The following is an 18,134-nucleotide window of genomic DNA, read 5'->3' on the forward strand; positions in this document are numbered from 1 at the left end:
AGGTTTGTCAGGGCCCACTGACCAACTTCCAACTGCCAGTAGTACCTGTGTTTCTTGGCCTGAGGCTTTCTCTGAATCCTGGGAAGGCTACTCTGCCCCAGTCAGGGCGGGATGAAAGTGCTAAGGAAGCTGCCTTGCCCCTCAGGTGGGATAGCGCTGAGGCCTGTGTGTGACGCCTTTTCCTAGAGTCTCCTGGAGGCGTTATGTTCAAGCAACCCACGTGAGCGTCCTTGGTAACATGTCCTTCATTGTCTGCCTTCCCTTTCCTGTCTAACTTTCCCAATTCCTGGACTGGTGTTTCCTGGGACTGCCTCCCAGATAGACTCCTTGGACTCAAATATGCACCTCAGGCAGTGCTTCTGGGAAAACCTACAGTAGGAGAACCAGCCTCCCTTCTCCCCTTCCCTGCCCCTCATGGCCGTGATGGGTGGTGTGGACGGGGTGAGGGGGATGGAGCAGAGCATCTGACCGCTCCAAGCTACAGGCCAAGAATCCCATTTCTGAGGCCCTCTGTGGTTGGAGCTCTTTACCCCAACCTGTAGGGTAGCCTCCTCTGCAGTGAGCTTGCTGCCCTAGCACGGCTACTCCTTGGACAACACACTCCCAGCCCCAGACAGCTGGCTCACTGATACTGTCTGCTGAGGGCTTGAAGGCTACACCCAAAGCCATTTAAAGCATTCTTTATATTCTCCAGAAGGGCAGTTTAATTGCCTGAAATTAATCTTCTGAAAAATAGTGGTACCACGAGCTCGTGTATTTTGATTTTATACCACAGAAATGGGCTTAGTTCCTCTTTCATTGATTAGCATTTCAATTATGATTCAGAAGCAAAATTCATTTATTTCAGCATTTGAGGAAGTGTGAAAACACTTTAGTAGTCGTATCACAAGTCCGTGGGCACACACATTAAACTATATTAACCATCTGGAAGGGATGAAGCGTCATTTGTTTTTATGATCTTTTGAAAATCTTGGTTATCACATAGTACTTTCTAAAATGGAGTAAAAGCCATTTTTGTGGAGGTAGCACCCCGACTTAGGATTTCAGGAGAAATAAAATAATCTGCACAAACGGAAAGTAATAAAGCACGTGGATTCTGCGGTGCTAAGGATACCAGAAACGCGTAGAATGAGCAAGGACAGGGCCACGCAGCAGCCGTCTTCATCATTGCGGGCCGCACGGTTCTGTTGCAGTGACTCATTCCTGCCTTTGTAGCACAAAAGCAGTCACAGGTGATACATAAATAATTGGGATGGTTGTTCCAAAAGAAGTTGATTTATGGCCACTGAAATGTGAATTTCATATATTTTTCACGTGTCATGAACTACTACTCTTGGGATTGTTTTTAGCCATTTGAAAACATAAAAACCTTTCTTAGCTTGTGGGCGCTACAAAAGCTCACATTTGACTTTGGTTTTATAGGCAAGGACAAATTTTTCCTCTACTCTTCTAGGTTCTTTTTGGCTGGGCTATGAGTTAGATTGACATGAGACAGGTTAACAGGAGAAAAACAAACTTAATTACATAGGCACAGGGGTCCCGTAAAATGAGAGACCCAAGGGCAAGTTGGGCAGATGCCATCCTGAGCCAAAGAATGAGATAGGAACCTGGGGCTTCAAAGGGGAGGAGAGTAATTCACAGGACGATAAGAAGAGCAGATGTTTGGTAATTAGATGTTTGCCCTGCCATCCAGGTAGGTCATTCAGATGAAAGTTATCTCTGGTAATAGCTCTCTCTTTGAACCAGGCCCCTTAGCTAAATTCTTTAAGGTAGTTAAGAGAGTGGTTGGAAGCTCTTCCTGAGTCTTTTGGGCCTTGACTGTCTTCAGCTCAAAACAATCTGCGTGCCAAAGGGGCACATCTTGGGGAGTCTCATTCTGAACCCCTTCAGTTTAAATGACATTGTAGAAGTTGAAGGGGAGAAAGATTAACAAATAATCTTCAAACCCTCTTTGAATCAGTAGTTAGAGCCTTGTTTCCTGACAGACCTTTAGTCCAAGAATTTAACAAGTGAAAAGGTCAGTGGTTCGAGGGGTAAGAATGACTTACACATCCACTTGTTTTTCTCGAGGTGAGGCAGGATTTTCCTGAGTCATCCCTATTCACTGGCCTGGTCACCTCTCATGACCATGAGCCACAAGTGCAAAACATCTGGCAGGAAATGGGGTCACGGTCTGTAGTGCTGGAGCAAACTTGCATCTGTCCAGGGTAAAGTGGACCATGGAGAGAATCTAGCTCGCGAAACTGCCCTCTTGGGAATCTGCTTCAGCCAACGAATAGCTGGCCAGGTGACCTCATTTGAATTTCATCTCCTTCCCTTCCTCCTCTTGACCCTCGAATGGAGATATTAATGAGAAAAACAAAAGGGCAAGAACACATCACCAGAAAAAAAGAAACAACAAAGCAGAAATAGCTATTGAATGTGTACTGACCTATCTATAGAGAGAATCCAAAAAATGCTCTCTGACTTTATTGCCTCAGTTTTATCTTGCTTATAAAACCAGGATGGCAGCAGGCAGCCACAGATGGCAGGAACTGATAAGCAAGTAATTGTCTTAAATGTCATGTACCTCCATTCTGTTGAAATAGATGTTATAAATATGTACTTAATGTATGGGGCTGGAATAAAGAGACTGCAATTTGGCTTGAGAAAGTAGTCTGGGGAGATTCCATAAGTGGAGATTAGGATGACTGTTAAAAATATTAATCGGGGCTTCCCTGGTGGTCCAGTGGTTAAGACTCCACGCTCCCAGTGCAGGGGCCCTGGGTTCGATTCCTGGTCAGGAAACTAGATCCCACATGCCTCAACTAAGAGTCCACATGCCACAACAACAAAGAAAAAGATCCCGCATGCCGTAACTAAAGATCCCGCGTGCCACAATGAAGGTCCCCCGCGCGGCAATGAAGATCCCATGTGCCACAGCTAAGACCCGGTGCAGCCAAATAAATAATAAATTAAAAAAAATATTAATTGACGCAGGAAGTACTTAAAAGATGGACATCAGTAGATTTAGTTTTGTAAGGACAGGTGGAGTTTTGAACGTTAGGAAATGCTGGACGTTAACTATTTGTCTAAGTTAGATATTTTAAAGTTCATGGTGAGTATAGTGAAGTCATGTAATTGCCCACTAACGACACCCTGAAGAAGAGAAGGAATTAACAGAACTAAAATAAGACAAATAGAATTAGTACTTCCTTATTTAAGAGTACTTATTTGAGATGTTTTATGGATTTCCAGGATCTTCTTAATTTTTGATACATTGTGTTTTTTTTCAAGCCTTCTGACTGTTGAATAGTAGCTTTAAAAATTGTGCAGGAGAAAGATCTTTGACAGCAGTCTTTTTCTGAGGCAACAAGTCCTTTGACCAGCCCCCGGCTGAAATCTTATGCAGTATATGATTTAAAAAAAAACAAAATAAAACAGCATGGTCAGAAAATCAGTAGATCCCAAGGATATTAGCTCTAAACCCCTTCCCTGCAGCTGAGATGAAAATGACATTACACATCAACACAGAGATCAACAGGCTACAGGAGTTTGTATCCTGTGTCCCTGAAGCTTGGGGCAGTTTATCAGCTTGCATGCCAGTCCCTTAGAGGAACCAGTATCAAATATACTGTTGGGGCTTAGAAAATATATTTAGAAATCTAAAAATATTTGTGGTTATTGAGATGACAACTAACTGGTTTATGTGGATAGTAAAATGTTTCAAACTTATTTGAATAAGTAATTATTCATGCTCACTGTGCTCTGCGCTTTGCTTCTGGTTCTGGGGGGTATTAAAAAGTTTGACACAGCCCCTGGATCTCAATAAAGGTGGGGAAACACACTAGGAGCCCTCCGAGCTGACCTCCACTTACCCAAAATGAATTGGACTAAGCAGTGCACCTCATTCCATGCGGAATACGTTGAATGAGGTGCCTGAACGCCCAGGATGATCGGCTCCCCTGGTCCACTTGCCCCCTGCTACTCCCCCTGGCAAGTTGAAGTGGACTTAAAGGCAGGTGTGATTGTTCTCTAATCTGTTTATGCCAGTTGCACCAGTGATTGCAATTATGCGATTTAATTAAATAATACTTAAATTAACGAAATAAGCTTGAAAAGAGTTTGTATTTCTAGAGCAACCGAAGTCACGTGCTTTGTAAACGTATATTGCTAAAGAAAACTCTTAGAATTAGTATGGCAGAGATGACAGTAAAAGATTAGGGGAAACTGAAAATCTAGAAGGATTTCAGTGGTGCATTATGGGTATGCTTTATAAAGAAAGGCAGTGCTTCAATCCAATTTCTAAAAATTGGCAAATGGATGCACATTTACAATTTAATTTAAAGTACAATGTTGGAGGCAGCTTAATCTTTTTCAATTAATGATCCGGATTGCATCAGATAAGAAGGCTTCAACTATACATACAAAATTGATGCTATCAAAATCTGTGATAGAAGCACCAGAATGTACGGAACAGAGGGTAAATGGGACAGTAGTTCTTGTAAAGAGAAGAAGAAAAAGGAAATCTTGTGTATGGGGAGAAGTTTCACAGCAATAAACCACACACTGAAGATGCAGCACTAACTTTAAAATGTTTTAAAGTATTTTGCCCTTTCATGACTGTTTACGCAAACAAAAATATTTGCAGTTCGTTTTCAGTTAAATTTTCCTTAACTGCACTATTAGATATCTTGGCGAAGCTTCCCAGTGGAAACTATTTATTATCTGATTTGGCTCGATTTATAATTGAAAGTAGTCAGAACCAATAAAATATATTTTCTTTGAGACTTATTTTAGGTTCAGGAGATAACCAGATGGGTGAAACAGCATAGAAATAACATGAAGATGGAATCAATCTTTGCTTTATGTGATCCTGCTTTAAACATTTTATAAAATAATACAGAAGCTAAAGGTACACTTAGAATGATTAATCTTAAAAACCTGACTTTCCAGTGTCTATAAAAAAGGTTTGCCGGGCTTCCCTGGTGGCACAGTGGTTGAGAGTCTGCCTGCCGATGCAGGGGACACGGGTTCGTGCCCCAGTCCGGGAGGATCCCACATGCCGCGGAGCGGCTGGGCCCGTGAGCCATGATGGCCGCTGAGCCTGCGCGTCCGGAGCCTGTGCTCCACAACGGGAGAGGCCACAACAGTGAGAGGCCCGTGTACCGCAAAAAAAAAAAAAAAAAAGTTTGCCTTATGGTGGAGCATTTCAAATGGCCTCTTCAGAATCAATACTGTGATTCCTCTCCTAGATCAGCAAGTAGAATGAGCGGAAATTGCATTCCGTATAAAATTAGAATGAGAGCTCTTAGGGAAATATGAACTCTGTTTCTAAATTAAGATTTTCTCATAGACGAATGACTGGCAGTCAAGCAAGCTACCCTGATAGGAGGTGCAGAGAAATCCCAGTTCAGCATGATTTTTGAGAGCTGTCTCTTGCCAGCTCACTCCATTAAAACATAGTGAAGGGGTTTTATAAATCATTTTGCTCTCTGTATCATAAAACATCCTACATGATAAAATTAGGGGTCGGGGTAGACCACATGGGTAATGGGTGTTACATATGAATTCATTGAAGATAAAGACATGGTTCATTGCTCCCAGGGAATCTCGGTAAAGCACACTTAATGCTGCTTTATCTCACAGTTTAAAATATTACCCCAATCTAAATGAGATTATTCTTAGACTCCGAGACCCCTCTTTCTATGGCCACATCCTTGCATGAGTGGAAAATCAGCAGAGTTCTATCATTCACTGCCGTGACATCTGTTAACCTAAAAATCCTTGGGGGAGAAGAAGCCTTCAGTGATGTGCTGGGGCTCGCTTTTGCTGGAGCAGGTTGTGTACCTCTTCCCTGGCCTCAGATTGGTAGCTTGAAATTGGCCACAACGGGAGCATTTAAACCATGGAAATTGGCACACAGTACAAATCAGGTTTGTTTTTCCCCTTGTCCCCGAAAGCCGGTTGGTAAACATTAACTAGCACACCACTGCCTCTGAGACAGAAGTTCCTAAGCTTTTTGTGCCATGAACCCTTTTGACATTTGCCAAGGCCCCACCTCTGAACAATGTTTTTTGGTTTTTTTTTTTAATTCAATGGTGTCATTAAAAGGTTAAAAGAACAAGTCTGTGATACAGTTCTACGTGTGCTTCTCTGATGACATTTGAAATAACATGATCCAGAAGCAGATCTACTTTAAATTGTTAAGTAGTGATTAACATAAACTTATTTTGAGATCTTTACAATGCTAATGTGATATGAAAATATCCATGATTTCTACTGGAAACAAAATCATTGGTCCAGCTAATACTGCTGTGGTTTTCTGGCTACAGTCATGACTGAAAGAAAGGCCACATTTCAGTTAGGTGTTCGTGAAAATAAAGATGTCATTTGTCTCCCATGCAAGTCCATGATTGCTCTGAATTCTATGCATGGACCCCTTGGGAACACATTGACTCCAGGTTAAGAAGTTCTCTGTTAGAATCCTATTTCACGTTTGCAAGCATCAGAATGAACCCTGCTGCTTCATGTAGGTTATCTCCAAAGTGGAGGTGAAAGGGAGGCCTTCTCTAGAAAATATGACTATGTTTGAACTCCAGTCAGTATTCACAAAATTCACAAATTATGTTTATATGGTAATTCCTCAAGCTACTGCTTTTGCTTAAATAAGTGCTTCCATGTTGATTATTCAGCTTTAGCTGTATCGTGTCAGGTGAATGCCCTTTTTTTTTATAGTCCAGAATGTCATGCAGACATCGTTAACGGGCTTCTCAGCCTGCCCGGAGTCTTCTCTCTGTTGTGTGTTCACGTGTCTGGTTTTCAGTCAGCTGAAAGGCCCAGCCACGTCCCACCCGCCGCCTGCTGTGGCCGTTCAGGCCGCTGCATGATGCTGCTTCTGGGGAGAATCGTGTTCTTCGGCTCTTCTCTCTCCCATTGTTGCCCAATCTTTCTTTCTCCACTCCACCTCTCAAACCCATTCCTTTCTTTCTGTGTCCACTCTCCCAGTTCAGACTGGAATTCATTTCCACTGAGACTGTTAGAATAAACTTCTAACAGGTCATCCTAACTTCAGTCGTGCCCTCTCCAATTTATTCTGTGCTCTGCTTTCAGTTATTTCTCCAAGACACAGATCTAACCATTTCCCACACACACCCTCTCCTCAGAGGTCCTCCGTTCTATACGGATAAGCATGGCCTTCATGTCTTCCCTTGACCTGAAGCAAGTGTGCATTGCCATCATTCTTCCCAGAAGAATGTTCCAGCAATGATAGAAGGTTCACCCGGGCGTGCCCTGCACATTGCCAGCCCCTCACCTTTGCACAGTCTGTCCTCTTGTCTAGAGCACCCTTTATCCTAGCTTTGCCTTTTATCGGTCTGTCTGATCCTGCAGAGATCTGCAGTCCCTGTTCTCTCTTTGAACTTTGTTTATTCCTTTCTTGTTGCCTTTAACACACAATTTCATTTGTATTATTTTTTCTGTTTCATCTGTGAGCCTTAATATAGGAGGGATGGAAATACATCTATCCTGAAACCTCCCCACTCCCGCAGCATTTAGCAGAGGGCCTTGTACATAGTTCCACAGCTGTTGTTCACTAGCTCTCCAACTTACCTGTTTCCCAGTTGAATTAGTCTCTGTTTTATGAATATATATTTACTTTCTCTCAGTGAGATTTTGAGTTATTTGTATGTGAGGAATCGGCTTTGCACTTCTTTGCATTTTCTCACAGTGCTGGGCAGTTAGTTGTAGATGTTCAATAAATACTTGTGGAAAGGAATTAATGATGGAATTTACTAATTTTCCTAAGCATGCTTAAATCTTTTGAGATTTATAATTGACCCAAGGAAACACTCTTATTAGCATGTAATGGCAAGGACTTTGCTTATTAATTAACCTATTAGGCATGACATTGAAAGTGTAAGTGGAAACATAATACAGGATTCACTTCCTTGTCCTTTTCTACATTGGAAAGCAGCCAGTTTTGGACTTCAATGATAGCAAATACCATCAACAAGAGATTTCAGGAGATTCCTAAGTTGGTTGTTTCTGAACTTGAAATTCATATTATGGTGCCGTGTAGTTAACCAAGTTTGTAATCGTATGAGAAATGTACTACCATGAGGACTGAATTGAGCGGGTCGTCTTTTTTGTAGGACCTGATGACACGCAACAAAAAATAGAACCTCATCACACAGCCGTGCTGGGGGAAGGTGACAGTGTCCAGGTGGAGAACAAGGTTAAGTATTAAAAATCTTTAATTCTCTTTTTTCAAACATTTTTTTTGCATTTAAAAATTTTAATGTAATTTTTTTTTCTTTTTCTTTTTCTTTTTTTTTTTTTTGCGGTACGTGGGCCTCTCACTGTTGTGGCCTCTCCCGTTGCGGAGCACAGGCTCCGGACGCGCAGGCTCAGCGGCCATGGCTCACGGGCCCAGCCGCTCCGCGGCATGTGGGATCTTCCCGGACCGGGGCACGAACCCGCGTCCCCTGCATCGGCAGGCGGACTCTCAACCGCTGCGCCACCAGGGAAGCCCTAATGTAATTTTTAAAGGTTGCTTTCCATTAACAGTTATTTAAAAATACTGGCTCTATTCCCCGTGTTGTATAATACACTTTTGAGCCTACCTCACACCCAATGGTTTGTACCTCCTAATCCCTCACCCCTGTCTTGCCCCTCCCCCAGCACTGGTAACCACTAGTTGTTCTCTGTATCTTTGAGTCTGCTTCTTTTTTGTCACTAGTTTGTTGTATATTTTAGATTCCACGTATAAGTGATATCATACAGTATTTGTCTTTCTCTGACTTACTTCACTTAGCATAATGTCCTCCAAGTCCATCCGTCTCACTACAAATAACTCAATATTGTTTCTTTTTATGGCTGAGTAATATTCCATTGTATATATGTACTGCATCTTCTTTCTTTATCCATTCATCTGTTGATGGACACTTAGGTTGCTTTAATTTTCTTAACTTGTACTTTCTACTAGTTCCCAGGAAAATGCCGAAATCTCCTGTGTACGTGGCAAATTTTTTCTCTTCCTCCGGGAAAGAAACTATGCCACAAGTTTATCAGCCCCTTTCATTAATTTCTGTTATTTCTACTGGTTTATTTTAAGGTTTTATCTACACTGATTCGTCATCTTTAGGAATCACTGAAAGTCCGTATTGTTTACCCCTAGAAACTTGAATCTGAAGGCAGCTCTTCCTTGTCTCTCACTTTTTCTTTCTTTATGCAATTGATTGATTTTATTGTTAGCATAAGTGAAAATGGATCAGCCCTTTAGGGGTATAAATATAGATCTACACACATATTCCCATGGAGCCCTCTGAAAGTCAGCCCCACGTTGAACTGAGAGGAACACATGATCCATTTTGTAGTCCTTTTGTGTTGAGTCCTTGCTTTTTAAGTAAAGTTTCTGATATTTTAGGAGTCCAAGGAGCCTTTTTTAATCCAGGTTGCCAGGTTTCTTCCTTGTGTTCCTTCCTTCATTCCCTTGGATTGTTCGCTTACCGTCTTGTGAGCCTATTAAACCCGTCTGGCCACTTCGTGACATTCCAATAAGGAGAACTGAAGAGACAGTTGTGCAGAAGCTCCTGCAAAGATGAATTTTGAAAAGTAGGGATGAAAACTATGTTGGCGTGCAGGTGACTGGCAGAGAGGGGTTTTTTAGCTTACTCTGAGTCTCAGCTGAGTTCACATTGGCATATTTTGACAGCAAATTGGGTTATGGATACATAAGGTGATGTGTAAATAAATACAGGCCTGGGAATGGTTAAACAGATGTTTTTTAAACATGAAGAAATGATTAAAGCATCCACTGGGTGGATGTGCTAAATGGACAGCCCTGGGACTGTAGGGAGTAAATTAAGACTTTTGCAGAAACCATTCGACCCTAAATTCCCTTTTAATTTTTTAAAGTTAGAGGCAGAAGGGGAAATAAATGTCGGTTCTGTAAGATACAAATATTTCTAACTACATGGAAGATTAAAGACTTCGTTCTTCATATGCTTCATGTTAGTTGAATCCAGTGATAAATCTTCTGGTACTAGTAACATTAGAATTATTTCTAATTAAAGAGCTTTATATGAGTAGGAGCATATAATATATTATCACAAGTGTGATGGGAGGTTCTTCTGCTGGTTTCTCTGGCATTACTGGGTCAGAGGGCGTCAGCGACAGGAGGGCTTGAAGTCATATTGTCAAAGTGCTCTCTAGAAGGACTACAGCACCCACTTAAAATCTCCCAAATGATGGATAGAAAAGTGTATATTTCCCTGCATCCACACTAGCACTGGATTTAATAATTAATATTTTTTTTCAGTTTCAGGGAAAAAAAACCTAATCTTAATTCTAAACAAAAACTTTTAGAGACTTTAACACAATAGGACCCTTTTGGAGAGAAATTTGCCTGAGCAGGTATCTCGGGAACTTTTTAAAAAAATAAATTTATTTATTTTTTTTGTTTATTTTTGGCTGCATTGGGTCTTCATTGCTGTGCGCAGGGTTTCTCTAGTTGCAGCGAGCGGGGGCTACTCTTCGTTGCAGTCCGCAGGCTTCTCATTGCGGTGGCTTCTCAGAGCACGGGCTCTAGGCACACGGACTTCAGTAGTTGTGGCACGTGGGCTCAGTAGTTGTGGCTCGGGGGCTCTAGAGCGCAGGCTCGGTAGTTGTGGCGCACGGGCTTAGTTGCTCCGCGGCATGTGGGATCTTCCCAGACCAGGGCTCGAACCCGTGTCCCCTGCATTGGCAGGCAGATTTTTAACCACTGCGCCACCACGGAAGCCTCCTGGGATGTTTTTGTAAGGTTCCATTTAGTGCAACATTTCTGGGGCATATTTTACATTAATAGTAATAAATGTCAAAAGTAATAAAATGTTACTTTTGGATTTGCATAAATACTCTTCACTTTTAAAAATTAAATTTTTAGCAGGAAGTTATAAGCTCTATAATAGGCCAAGTCAATCACATAGTTTGTCATAAAGATGTTTCTAGTTAAAGAAAAATCTTAATTTAAATTCTCCTTCTTTATTAGAGAAGGTTATTATTTTGGTGTTCGGGACATATTCTTGAGTTCTGATTGCTACCAAACGTCTTAAAGAATAGGCATTTCCATATCATGCGTTGCACAGAAAATATTTCTGGAATTTATCTTTAGAATTAGGGACATCATCCCTTTGGCCCGAATGTCAACTTCAAATCACTCCTAATCAGACATTCAAAAATAAGGCTGTTTATTGTTTGATGGTCTCTTTCTTGACTTTAGGATCCTGAGAGAAACCACTTCGTCCTGATTGCTGGGGAGCCATTAAGAGAACCAGTTGTCCAACATGGTAAGCCCCACATGATGGCGAGTTCTTTGGTTGGTTTTCCTTTCCTTTGAAAGTAGTGTCCATATATAGGGTCACCGGGAAGAAAGTTGGATTTTTGTCCTCTCTCCATCTACAAAGTTGAGGGTTTTGTTTCATTTCTCCATTGTGAAAGGAAAATGTATACGTGGTTTTCACTTCTACATTCATTCTCTTTCCTTTAAGGAAGCATTTCTTGAGTATCAACCACATGTAGGACATTGAGGTTTGAACTGTGGGGAAAACAAAAATAGTGTTTTTTACATAGTGTCATAGGGAATTTCAACTTAAGAAAAGATTTTGTGGTCTACTGGGGACTTGAATATCGTTTTTATCTTTACCAAAAATAGCAGTGATTTCTTTCTTTCTTTTTTTTTGGCCATGCTGTACTGCTAGCAGGATCTTAGTTGCCAGAGATTGGACCCAGGCCCATGGCAGTGAAAGCGCCGAGTCCCAACCACTGGACTGCCAGGGAATTCCCATAAATAACAGTGATTTCAGTATTGTCCTTGTAGTCTGTTGTATTTTTAGTGAAAACTGGCGACCTCTTAGGAATATTTCTTTGGAAGTTTCTAAAATATTTGAGTCACTCTTAGTTTATTTTAAAAAACAAATAGAGGGACTTCCCTGGTGGTCCAGTGGTTAGGACTCGGTGCTTTCACTGTCGTGGCCCCGAGTTCAATCCCTGGTCGGGGAACTAAGATCCCGGAAGCTGCATGGCACAGCCAAAAAAAATAAAAGAAAAAAACCCGAAGATGTAAAACAGGTAAACAAAAAGGTCTTACTGTATAGCACAGTGAACTATATTCAATATTCTGTAATAGAGCGTAATGGAAAAGAATATACACGGGTGTACGTGTATACATATGTATAACTGAATCACTTTGCCGTACAGCAGAAATTAACACCACATTGTAAATCAACTATATGTCAATAAAAACAAAACAAATAGAGATAACTGTACTTGGAGGCAGAAAATCCTGGAATAAGGACTCATAATAGTCACTTCAATTCTTTGTCTTGACTTCCTCAAAATACCGTTGTTTGATTGAATGAAGAACGTCTAAAAGCATCCAGAACCCAACCTATTACTTTGATAAATGCTACAAAACATAGTGTATGTCCGCTTCTCTGATTATTAAATTTAACATGCATTAAAATCCCATTACACTACCTTGCCTTGCCTACAGGTATGCACAGTGATTTCGGGAAAAAAAAAAAACCTGGCTGATGATAAATTTAAAGAACACTGATTTTTTTATTTTATTTATTTATTATTTTTAATAGAACTTTATTGGAGTATAATTGCTTCACAATACCGTATTAGTTTCTGTTGCACAACAAAGCGAATCAGCCATATGCATACACATGTCCCCATATCCCCTCCCTCTTGCGTCTCCCTCCCACCCTCCCTGTCCCACCCCTCTAGGTTGTCACAAAGCACTGAGCCGATCTCCCTGTGCTATGCGGCTGCTTCCCACCAACCATTTTACATTCGGTAGTCTATATATGTTGATGCTACTCTCACTTCACCCCAGCTTCCCCCTCCCACCCGTGTCCTCAAGTCCATTCTCTATGTCTAAGTCTTCATTCCTGCCTTGCATCTAGGTTCTTCAGTACCATTTTTTTTTTTAGATTCCATATGTATGTGTTAGCATACAGTATTTGTTTTTCTCTTTCTGACTTACTTCACTCTGTATGACAGACTGTAGGTCCATCCACCTCACTACAAATAACTCAATTTCATTTCTTTTCATGGCTGAGAAATATTCCATTGTATATATATGCCACATCTTTATCCATTCATCTGTCGATGGACATTTAGGTTGCTTCCGTGTCCTGGCTATTGTAAATAGTGCTTCAGTGAACATTGTGGTGCATGTCTCTTTCTGAATTATGGTTTTCTCAGGGTATATGCCCAGTAGTGGGATTGCTGGGTCATATGGCAGTTCTATTTTTAGTTTTTTAAGGAACCTCCATACTGTTTTCCATAGTGGTTGTATCAATTTACACTCCCACCAACAGTGTAGGAGGGTTCCCTTTTCTCCACAGCCTTTCCAGCATTTATTGTTTTTCTAGCTTTTTTGATAATGGCCATTCTGACCGGCATGAGGTGACACCTCATTGCAGTTTTGATTTGCATTTCTCTAATAATTAGTGGTGCTGAGCATCTTTTCATGTGCCTCTTGGCCATCTGTATGTCTTCCTTGGTGAAATGTCTATTGAGGTCTTCACCCCATTTTTTAACTGTATTGTTTGTTTTTTTGATATTGAGCTCCATGAGCTGTCTGTACATTTTGGAGATTAATTAATTTGTTTCATTTGCAAATATTTTCTCCCATTCTGAGGGTTGTCTTTTTGTCTTGTTTATGGTTCCCTTTGCTGTGCAAAAGCTTTTAAGTTTAATTAAGTCCCATTTGTTTATTTTTCTTTTTATTTCTGTTACTCCAGGAGGTGGGTCAAAAAAGATCTTGCTATGGTTTATGTCAAAGAGTGGTTTTCCTCTAAAAGATTTATAGTGTCTGGTCTTATATCTAAGTCTCTAATCCATTTGGAGTTTATTTTTGTGTACGGTGTTAGGTAGTGTTCTAATTTCATTCTTTTACATGTAGCTGTCCAGTTTTCCCAGCACCACTTATTGAAGAGGCTGTCTTTTCTCCATTGTATGTTCTTGCCTCCTTTGACGTAGATTAGGTGACCATATGTGCATAGGTTTATCTCTGGGCATTCTATCCTGTACCACTGATCTATATTTCTGTTTTTGTGCCAGTACCATACTGTCTTGATTACTGTACCTTTGTGGTATAGTTTGAAGTCGGGGAGCCTGACTCCTCCAGCTCCGTTTTTCTTTCTCAAGATTGCTTTGGCTATTCGGGGTCTTTTGTGTTTCCATACGAATTGTAAGGTTTTTTGTTCTAATTCTGTGAAGATGCCATTGGTAGTTTCATAAGGATTGCATTGAATCTGTAGATTGCTTTGGGTAGTATAGTCATTTTCACAGTATTGATTCTTCCAATCCAAGAACATGGTATATTTCTCTATCTGTTTATGTCATCTTTGATTTCTTTCATCAGTGTTTTATAGTTTTCTGAGTACAAGTCTTTTGCCTCCTTAGGCAGGTTTATTCTTAGGTATTTTATTCTTTTTGTTGCAATGGTAAATGGGAGTGTTTCCTTAATTTCTCTTTCTGTTTCTTCATTGTTGGTGTATAGGAATGCCAGCGATTTCTGTGCATTAATTTTGTATCCTGCAACCTTACCAAATTCATTGGTTAGTTCTAGTAGTTTTCTGGTGGCATCTTTAGGATTTTCTATGTAGAGTATCATGTCATCTGCAGACAGTGACAGTTTTACTTCTTCTTTTCCAATTTGTATTCCTTTTATTTCTTTTTCTTCTCTGATTGCTGTGGCTAGGACTTCCAAAACTATTTTGAATAATAGTGGCGAGAGTGGGCATCCTTGTCTTGTTCCTGATCCTAGTGGAAATGCTTTCAGTTTTTCACCATTGAGTATGATGCTTGCTGTGGGTTTGTCATATATGACCTTTATTATATTGAGGTAGGGTCCCTCTGTGCCCGTTTTCTGGAGATTTTTTTTTTATCATAAATGGGTGTTGAATTTTGTCACAAGCTTTTTCTGCATCTGTTGAGATGATCATATGGTTTTCTTTTATTGTTTTTTTTGCGTTTTTGGTTTTTTTGCGGTACACGGGCCTCTTACTGTTGTGGCCTCTCCCGTTGCGGAGCACAGGCTCCGGACGCGCAGGCTCAGCGGCCATGGCTCATGGGCCTAGCCTCCCCGCGGCATGTGGGATCTCCCTGGACCGGAGCACGAACCCATGTCCCCTGCATTGGCAGGCGGACTCCCAACCACTGCGCCACCAGGGAAACCCGATTATATGGTTTTTATTCCTTAATTTGTTAATGTTTTGTATCACATTGATTGATTTGCATATATTGAAGAATCCTTGCATCCCTGGGATAAATCCCACTTGTTCATGGTGTGTGATCTTTTTAATGTGCTGTTGGATTCTGTTTGCTAGTGTTTTGTTCAGGATTTTTGCATCTATGTTCATCAGTGATATTGGTCTATAATTTTCTGTTTTTGTGATATCTTTTTCTGGTTTTGGTATCAGGGTGACAGTGACTTCATAGAATGAATTTGGGAGTATTCCTCCCCCTGCAATTTTTTTGGAAGTTTGAGAAGGATCAGTGTTAGCTCTTCTCTAAATGTTTGATAGAATTTGCCTGTGAAGCCATCTGGTCCTGGGCTTTTGTTGGTTGGAAGATTTTTAATTACGGTTTCAATTTCATTACTTGTGATGGGTCTGTTTATATTTTCTAATTCTTCCTGGTTCAGTCTTGGAAAATTGTACCTTTCCAAGAATTTGTCCATTTCTTCATGGTTGTCCATTTTATTGGCATATAGTTGTAGTAGTCTCTTATAATCCTTTGTATTTCTGCAGTGTCAGTTGTGATTTCTCCTTTTTCATTTCTAATTTTATTGATTTGTGTCCTCTTCCTTTTTTTCTTGATGAGTCTGGCTATGGGTTTATCAATCTTGTTTATCTTCTCAAAGAACCAGCTTTTAGTCTTGTTGATCTTTGCTATTATTTTCTTCACTTCTATTTCATTTTTTTCTCCTCTGATCTTTATGATTTATTTCCTTCTACTGAGTTTGGGTTTTCTTTGTTCTTTTTTTTTTTTTAGTTGGACCTTTTTATTTATTTATTTATTTATTTATTTATTTAACATCTTTATTGGAGTATAGTTGCTTTACAGTGGTGTGTTAGTTTCTGCTGTATAACAAAGTGAATCAGTTATACATATACATATGTTCTTCCTCTAGTTGTTTTAAGTGTAGGGTTAGGTTGTTTATTTGAGATTTTTCTTGTTTCTTGAGGTGAGATTGTATTGCTATAAACTTACCTCTTAGAACTGCTTTTGCTGTGTCCCATAGGTTATGGGTCATAGTGTTTTTGTTTTCATTTGTTTCTATGTATCTTTTAATTTCTTCTTTGATTTTTTCAGTGATCCCTTGGTTATTTAGTAGCACACTGTTTAGCCTTCATGTATTTGTGTTTTTTATAGTTTCTTTTCCTGTAGTTGATTTCCATTCTCATAGCGTTGTGGTCAGAAAACATGCTTGATACGATTTCCGTTTTCTTAAATTTTCTGAGGCTTGATTTGTGACGCAAGATGTGATCTGTCCTGGAGAATGCTCCATGTGCACTTGAGAAGAAAGTGTATTCTGCCACTTTTGGGTGGAATGTTCTGTAAATATCAATTAGATCTATCTGGTCTATAGAGCACTGATTATTTTTAAAATAGTCTTTTTTGTTTTATTAGTAGCTTAAGGGAAAAGCATTAAATTATACTCCACCTAGCCCATAGCGTTTGCCTCCATTTTGCAGACTTCTGATTTCCACTCCAGAGGTTCATAGTTGTCATTTTCTTTTGGTTGAACAGCCCTGAAATAGTTTGTTCTTCTGGAAGAAGCCTGCCGACAGATTGAGTAGGGTCCTCATCTTTATTAATAGCAGCTAGAATTTAGGTGGGAAGAAGATGTGTGGGATGGAAACCTTTTCAGTTAAGCGATGTCCTCTGCATCAGTGATGAAAACCAAGACTCCAACTACAATAGGCGACATTCATGCCCTGTGAATCTTCTCCCAGAGGCTTGCAACTCAGGGACACTGGGTGTGCCAGCACACACAAATTCGGATTAACCAGACAACATAGAGATGGCCCCTGAAACCTCAGCTAATGAGAGGCAAAGCATTCTGCTTGTTTGTTTTATTTATTAATTTTATTTTGCTAACTCTTTCAAACCCAGACGTTTAAGTTTTTCTTTTACCTGTGCATGTTTGAAGGCCACCATAGCCATCTCTCGACTATTTGGGAACCAGTACTAGGTGCTGAGGAAAACGGAATCCAGATGTTCCACTTATTTACCTAACAGATACCTCGGTAGCATATACTGTCTACTAGGATTGGTCGGAGTGCTTTCCAAATATTGATTCATTTAAGCTTGAGAACAACCTGACAAGGTATGTACTCTCATCCCCACTTTATGGATGAGGAAGCGGAGGTGCAGAGGTTCGTTGGCCACATAGCTGGGTTCACACTCAGGCTGTCTGGTTTCTACCCACCCTGCCCTTCCGCCTCTCACCGTGCCCGGTTGCCCCTTGCTCTGCCCTGTGGCTTCTCTGCTGGGAAGTAATTGTTGGTGGTGGAGCTGGGATTTGAACCCTAGTCTCCTAAACCCTTGTCTTGTGCTCTCTCCACTATAGGAAGTTTCTACACAATGAGAGATTCAACTCACACCATTTTTATTACAGGAGAGGGAGGGAATTCAAAGCTTTAATTAGAGAAGGGATGAATAGTGTAGTTTAAAAGAGGGTTTGTGGGGTTATTGATAACTAGCAAATCATTTTCTTATTCAATTAAGAAACATGCTTTCTGGGGGAAATAATGTACAGCATGGTGATGATAGTCAATAACATTGTACTGCATATTTGAAAGCTGCTAAGAGAATAGATCTTAAAAGTTCTCATCGGGGGCTTCCCTGGTGGCGCAGTGGTTGAGAGTCCGCCTGCCGATGCAGGGGACATGGGTTCGTGCCCCGGTCCGGGAGGATCCCACATGCCATGGAGTGGCTGGGTCCGTGAGCCATGGCCGCTGGGCCTGCATGTCCGGAGCCTGTGTTCCGCAATGGTAGAGGCCACAACAGTGAGAGGCCCGCGTACCACAAAAAAAAAAAAAGTTCTCATCAAAAAAAAAAAGTTCTTACCACAAGAAAACAAATTCTGT

At 40.6% G+C, this 18,134-nt stretch overlaps 1 protein-coding gene across 1 annotated transcript in view; it reads left to right on the plus strand.

Moving 5' to 3' along the window:
* PIR (pirin) overlaps positions 1 to 18,134 on the plus strand; it is a 102,250-nt gene that overhangs the window by 80,656 nt on the left and 3,460 nt on the right. Inside the window, exons 9-10 of the mRNA XM_067724680.1 lie at positions 8,133 to 8,215; positions 11,243 to 11,309. Of these exons, the coding sequence (XP_067580781.1) occupies positions 8,133 to 8,215; positions 11,243 to 11,309 (150 nt within the window). The remainder of the gene's footprint in view (positions 1 to 8,132; positions 8,216 to 11,242; positions 11,310 to 18,134) is intronic.

Source organism: Pseudorca crassidens, chromosome X, assembly GCF_039906515.1.
Source record: "Pseudorca crassidens isolate mPseCra1 chromosome X, mPseCra1.hap1, whole genome shotgun sequence".
Lineage (NCBI taxonomy): Eukaryota > Metazoa > Chordata > Mammalia > Artiodactyla > Delphinidae > Pseudorca > Pseudorca crassidens.